Source organism: Sinocyclocheilus rhinocerous, unplaced genomic scaffold (assembly GCF_001515625.1).
Source record: "Sinocyclocheilus rhinocerous isolate Xijiao unplaced genomic scaffold, SAMN03320098_v1.1 scaffold2451, whole genome shotgun sequence".
In the NCBI taxonomy this organism is placed as follows: Eukaryota; Metazoa; Chordata; class Actinopteri; order Cypriniformes; family Cyprinidae; genus Sinocyclocheilus; species Sinocyclocheilus rhinocerous.
The window spans coordinates 90595-97953 of NW_015631753.1; the positions used below are offsets into that span (position 1 = coordinate 90595).

Genomic DNA, 7359 nt, shown 5'->3' on the forward strand with positions numbered 1-7359 from the left:
AAGTAACAAAGCACAAAGCTTATTGCGATTATTGGGTGGCTTGCGTGCTACAAATGATGAATGGCCGTAAATAAAACAGCTTGAATACACGTAACGTTAATCACTTCAGAAAAATCAACAATAAGTTATTGTTAATACAAATTTATTTTTAAAGAAATGTTTTAATTTATAAAAAAAATATATATATGTATGTATATGTATGTATATATATATATATATACATATGTATACGTGTGTGTGTTTATTTATTTATTTGTAGAAAAGACAAAGCCTAAATGCATGAACAAAAATATTGGGGAAAATGAGATATTGTTAATAATCCATTGACAAGGCTTTTGGTAACTTACCAAGAAATAGGCTAGTTCAGTTTACCACCAAGCAGGTTAAAAAAAAAATCATGAGCGTCATGGGCATCATAATCGATTCACAAATGATTTCTAGAAAGGCAACTCGTGTACATCAAATTTGGGAAAGGAAGTGACATGGAAATTAGTGTATTTTTGACAGTAAACACTGCCCTTCTTTCTGTCCTCACCCATCTGACTTATTATTTTCGGGGGTTAGGCTGGTAGAGGATAGGACGGGGCACGTACTGGCAGGCTACGTTAAAAAAACAAAGTGTGTCAGCAAGTCTGAGAAAGCAGAGCATCCTCCTCCTCCTCCTCCTCCATATGATCTCCTGAACTTGGCGCGTCCTGGCTCATGTAGAGGAGGGGTTGCCTTTAAAAGCTCAAGAGCGGGCCGGTGAACACACAGTCAGCGAGCTCCGATTCTGAAACACATTAACTTCAACCGAGAAGTGTTTGACTGAGGGCACATCACCGACCATGAGCTCTTCACGCGGCGTGGGACTTTATTTGACGCTTTTACTCGCTCTCCTGTGCGATGCATCGGAAGGTAAATGCAACTTTTTAGGCCCTCACGCTAATATTTTCATGTCATTTGCACAGACATGGATCACTTTTGCATATTATGCCTATATATTTTATGATCAGGAATTAAGCGAAGGAATATAGGCTAGTTAAATTCTCGGGGCGTTCACGACAGTTTAGGAATGATTTGTTGTTTATGTATGTTTATTTATGTCATGTTCTGTAAGTGTTTGTTTGTGAACAGATTTTTTTCCATGGATACCAGAGTTACATAAAAACATGCGTGCAGATGTTCTGGATCTTGGCCAAGGTTTTTTTTTTTCCTATTGACTAATGCTAATGTGTCCTACTTTTCCAGACTCTCCTGTCCAAAGGGAAGTTACTGACACGGTGGTTGATGAAGGTCTGTTTGAATTATATTTTCGACTTTATACCATATGCACTCCGCAAGCATCTGTTATTGTTAATGTCGATCAGCACGACAGCGATTCATCCGCAAATGTTTAGTTCAGCATGATTGCGAGTATGATATTTGCCTATCTGTTAAAACAATACAGTAAGTGGGCAGTTATTACAACTTACCATTCAGACAAAAAATGGCCATTAACGTTGTTTTGTTCCAAAAAAAGCATCAAACTTTGCGTGTCACCAACGTAACAGATTGAAAGCTGGTGTCAAGTGGATGTTGACTTCTGTTTTAGCTGTGCGTCATACATCGTTACTCTATTGTCAGTAGTAGACAGAGAGCCCACTAAATTTCACTCATTTGAATGCACCCTTCAAGCGACTGAGATTTCGCAGCCTCCTCTCAAACCGTTCTGTTATCACTCGGCCCTGGCTCTATTTCGGGTTTTCTAGTTCTCCTGGTGATAAAAAGCAGAGAAATGTCCCAGCACTCGTCCAATCTAATTTAACCACCAGAAATTTCTGTTGTATGAAATTATTTTAATCAGAGTAGCCTTATCATTATATCAGCTATATTGTTAAGTAAAAAACATGTCCAAAATATGTGTTGTTGTTGTTTTTCACTAATGCAAAACCATGCTTGTGTCAGGAGCCTGACCTGACTGTTTTTTTGTTGTTGTTTTTTTGACAGATGGCCTTCAGCGAAAGTTGCTACTTACCCGTGAGGGTAAGGCCATGATCAGTGATTGATTTGTCCTGTTGATCAATCAATTTGTTTTTTTTATTTCTAATGGGTATGTGTTTTGATTTGTTAAAATAAATATGTTGACTTACGAGGCAAAACATGTTATTTACATCTGTAGCTGTTAATTTGTTACCACAAAAAAATTACCAATTAAAAAAAAAAAAAAAGGTTTACACTTTCTGTGTCTTATTTCAGAGCTGGACTTTTTGATGATGCAGAGACCGATCATCCCTGACCTTTCCAAAGTGATGGGTGAGGGATCGCTTGCTGTTTCCATTGGCAAAACATGTTATTTACATCTGTAGCTGTTAATTTGTTACCACAAAAAAATTACCAATTAAAAAAAAAAAAAAAGGTTTACACTTTCTGTGTCTTATTTCAGAGCTGGACTTTTTGATGATGCAGAGACCGATCATCCCTGACCTTTCCAAAGTGATGGGTGAGGGATCGCTTGCTGTTTCCATTGCACGTTTCTTAATGAAAAGTCAATTAATTAGTTGGATGGTGTTTTACATCCTTTCCTGGGTTTCTTTGTGTGTATTTAGTTGCAGGCTCTTCAGACATGACCCAGAAAGAAGACACAAACTTTCACCCAGAGAATGTCCCAATAGGTACAGTTGCATGCTATAATGTGTTTCGTGTTGCCAGTGTGTCTCAGAATCTGAGTTAGAAATTAGAGTGGTCTTTAGATTAACATTTTGTATGTTGATATAAAATGCTGTTCCATCAATATAACACTGGTTGAATAGCAGCATTTTACAGATTTTTTTGGCCTGTCAAAATCTTGTGTGTGATTGGTGTTTTTAAATTTTAAAAATCTCTCATCTGCCTCATCAGATCACCCAATGTTTGGCCCTCGCTCCATAGGACCCAGGATGGGACCAGAGGTTGATTTCCCCGCAGCCTTTCCAAATACAGGCAACCTGCAAGATATCTGTCAGTTCAGTAAAACTCCGGTCCGGTACCCTAAGGACATGTTTCCTCAGGATGGCTTTGGCCATAAGTATCGACAGGCTGATGCTATCAATCAACTCCAGTCCTGGTACGGTGTCTGCTGTGGCATTAATGGAACACAGGAAGAGCAAATCTGTTGTGCTGAACAAGCGGTGAGAGTCTTGACATTATTATACTTTCTAATGATAGGCTTCTAGCTTTCACAAGACAATATTCAGAGGACATTCTATCTAAGCTAATATGTACCTCTGGTTCTTCTGTTGTAGTATAAATTGAGAACTGATACTTTAGTTTTAGTGTATGAATTCCATGCCACCAAACTAAATGGAAGCAGCAACAAATTAAATGGGGTGCTGCAGTGATGACATATTTTTGTAGGCCAACCTGGAAGTTAGCATCACCCTTGTTTTCGCAACAAAAACCCAATGGGATTTACCTTTTGGATTATTGCAGAAAATAAGTTCTGTCGCTAACAAAAGTATATAATTCTTACATGTTTTGTTCATCACAAGGATCTTCACGAATGAACACAACTTTTATGAATTTTCACCAGAAGTAGAAAGCTAAACATAGGCTATAAACAAACTACACCACGGTCGCATGACTTTAAGCTTCTCTCTTTCAGTCCTTATTTTAAAAAAAAAATCCATGAAAGTTTGAGTTAGAATAGTTTGCAAGAGCATGAGCATATAAACATAATGAGGTTGTAAAATCAGACTCGTGGGTAGATGAGTTTAAGTTTTTGTATGATGACATTTAATGTCCACAGCAACCTCTGTAGTCCCATTTAGCCAATATTGTTTTTCAGTACAAGTAAACAAAAGCTTTAACAAAATCAAAAGGAGGAATTACTCTGATGTATTTTATGTTGTAGAAGAAAGCATGAACATTTCTTCAGCCTGTAGACGATGGAACCAGAAGTGCTCAAATGCTAACTTGTTTCTAGTGCTAACATGTCATCCCTGAAGCACTCTATTGCCTGTTTCCAAACAGGTTTCCCAAACATGCCTGTCATTTGTAGATCCAGCACCAAACTTCTTTCAAACTTCACCAGCGTTGCCCTTCTCAAACAACCAGCAATGTTTTAGCGCCACAGAGTCACAGTGTTTGTTTACACTCACATCTGGTTTAAATAATCCAGTTCTTAACCGCTTTTAGATTCTTCACATTACTAAAGCAGAGACTGCAGATCTGGGCCAGTAGCCCCTCACTGCAGAGCACAAGATCCAGGGGGCGTGGTTGGATCCACATCTAGGGGGTGGAGATTGGTAGGTTTAGGGGTGGAGATGGGTGGGTTTAGGGATCGGGGGTGGAGACGGGTAGGTTAGGTATATGTAAGGTGGGAGGAGTTGGATCTGGATCCAACCACGCCCCCTGGATCTTGTGTTCTGCAGTGAGGACCATCTCGATCTAGGAGGATTACCATTTCTATAGAAAGTAAATTTCTTAATCATATTTTAAAGACTGCTAAAGACTTATTTTACTCTGCTTTTCCTTTGTAAATTACTGCATCTACACTGACTTTCATTTTTTTGATGTTGCTAAGTTCTATTGTCTACTTTGTCTTTATATGGACATTGTCGTGCATCAGGGAAATATCTGCTCTCTCATGTACAGTCAAGGTCTTCAGACAAAATCTCTCTTTGTTTTCCTTTCACTATTTAGTCTTTGGTGAGAAAGTATCCAAAACATTGAAATGGACCAATGTCAAAGTAAACCGCTTTGACTGTTTGTGCACGTATAATTCTCTCATGACTGTTGCAGTCTCTCTTTTTGTCTGTTTCATTGTAGATGTACCTCATTGCAATTATAGTGTTTTTCCTTTGTTTGTTTATTTCTGCCTATTGTCTTTTCAATCATTCAGTGGAAGAAGAGTCTGGCTGCCTACTGTTCTCGGGAATTCTCTATTAAGACCAGTCACTACTTCTGCTGCAAGAAGAGCGGGAAGGCCAGATGGAGCTGTTTTGATAAAGAGGCTTCAGATACTTCATATCACGTCTCCTCCGAGGTCTCAAATGGCAACAGTCCAAAAAAGATTCGAGGCTTCAAATATAACTCCAGCGCTTGCAAAGGGTAGGTTTCTACTGGAGTATATACAGTGCGACTTTAGTTTAATGAGGTTTTTAATGGGCTTTTTAATGGGCTTTTTTTTTTTTTTTTTTTACAAAAGAAATTGTCAAAATCAATGTTTGTAATGTTACCCGAGTGATTCAAAATGAATTAGATTGAAAGTGTTATTTTTTATTAATTACGATATTCTATATTTCTTTACCTTGCTTGAGGTTTTAACAACATATCAGTATTACAGAAAGTTGTTAAGAAAACATTTCTAGCATTTATTTTATGGTATATATTTCTGTAAGCCATGATCTCACATTTATGTTTCATAATGGCTTTAAAAATGATGTTTTATGCCATTTTTTTTTTCAAATAAAATTTATTTTAAAATTAATGCAATCATGGAAATAACTGTATTGTTGATGTGGTATACGATTTTACTCTGTATTTGTAAACTGTAAAATGCACGTACAGTATTTAGTAATGTTCAAGCTTTTTCATAGATAGTGACTGGGAAAGTACATGTATGGTAATGGTCACACACATAACATATAGAATATGTAGGCACACACTCTTATTGAAAAGTATATAAGATGACTGAAGAAAATGGAGGTGTTCTTCTCTTCATTGAGCTTTACCACCCTGTGTAATTGATCTCTAGTAAATACTCTTGATTTTAAACCTGTGGCTCCTGACTAGTTGTTCTTCGAATCCTGTTGGACACAACATTGGTTACGCCACGGTATAGATGGTCACATCAAATAATGAAAAGCCTGGTTAAATATTTACAAAAAATGCACTATGCAAAATAAATGCTATAGAACATTGAAAATAAATGTGTTTTCAAAACTGTGGAAGTAGTATTCTTTCTCTTCTGCTCTTCTTCTATAATGGTATTGTAAGAAATTATAGTCTGCCTCGACCCAGCTTCCACTCCAAATTGTGTATTAAACTATGCTCCTTTCTCTACAAAGAGCTTAATTATCATATAGATAGTTCTTTCCGATCTTAATCATATGTAAATATTAACATTACCTCCGGAGATAGCGTGGGAGAAGCAGCAGGTCGTCAAGAACCATCTGCTGACCAAAAGGGTACATGAAATAACTGCTATGGATTCTGTTTAATCTTATCACCTTAACATTTGGTTAGATCTTCGACGTCTTCACTTTTTCTTACATTGGCGAGCCAACCAGCGCAGGAGTTTCCAAAAAGCAGGAAAAAAGGTAAGAAAAGCGGTTTCTTTCTTTTTGCTGGATTTGTCAGGGAAACCCCTTCGTTTAAAATTCTGTTTAATCTTATCACCTTAACATTTGGTTCTTCCCACTTGAGTCTACCGAAGATGTGGGAACGGAAGACTATCACTTTAATTGTCATCCGCAATTTACATTTAAAACGAAACTTAATTTACATGTTGAGAGGGAAGATAAACGTAATACTGTATAAAATGATTGAGCTTAGGATGTTCGGGGTTCAGTCTGACTCCGTTGAACCCAAGGTACTAGGCTACATGTACTTTGTCAATACTATTCTGTAATAAAAGTAATTCTTCATCAAGATCTTCGACGTCTTCACTTTTTCTTACAGTATCTATGACAAAATAAAAGGTGGCACACTGTCAGTTTTTGATGTAATGATAAAATGAAAAGAAGTAGATTAAATACCCTAATGTGGCTACTACTGTAAATAGAAAGGCACATGAACAATAAATTCATCTTCCAGCTTATGTTATTTATAACATCAAAATAATCAAAAATGTTTGTTAATGTAACAATGTAGTCAGTAGGATTCAGTTGTATCAAACATTTTTTACTTCAATAAAAACCGATGTTTAGATGTTAGCCCATAAAGTATATTTTTAGATTACATGACATTTTTTTTACATTAAGAATGAAAGTATCAATGAATAAACTTCTTGCCCCCCCCAAAGTTCACTCTAACATTTATTAACAGATTTGAATATACAAGGTTGTTATAGTCAAACCACCTGAAATTTGAATTTGACAAACCGACAAAAACCCATAAAGTTCATGTTTAACAAAATTAAAATGTTATTTACAAAGTGTCTTATAAACCTTTTACATTTACAACAAACCCTAATATGCTGCTGTGTGATGTTACTTCAAGTTCAGACGTATGGGATTAGATCTCTGCCACAATTCTGCGCGTGAAAGATCATATTTTGAGCGAGCAAAAGTGCGTTTTGCACGCGCGCGAACTGAGTTTTGTGGAGAAAATGTTTGTCTTGCAAAGAAGAAAGTATTTCGATCGCACGAAAATCAATTTTGCACTTAAAATAAGTTTTTGGATTTGTGCAGACCTTCT

At 36.7% G+C, this 7359-nt stretch overlaps 1 protein-coding gene across 1 annotated transcript in view; it reads left to right on the top strand.

The window, feature by feature from the left end:
• The first annotated feature begins 569 nt into the window (after positions 1-569).
• The window catches only part of LOC107741983 (extracellular matrix protein 1-like), a 9694-nt gene continuing 2904 nt past the window's right edge, over positions 570-7359 (top strand). The window contains exons 1-7 of the mRNA XM_016554812.1: positions 570-897; positions 1231-1275; positions 1969-2004; positions 2218-2274; positions 2568-2633; positions 2860-3128; positions 4841-5049. Coding sequence (XP_016410298.1) covers positions 828-897; positions 1231-1275; positions 1969-2004; positions 2218-2274; positions 2568-2633; positions 2860-3128; positions 4841-5049 — 752 coding nt within the window. The 5' untranslated portion in view covers positions 570-827. The remainder of the gene's footprint in view (positions 898-1230; positions 1276-1968; positions 2005-2217; positions 2275-2567; positions 2634-2859; positions 3129-4840; positions 5050-7359) is intronic.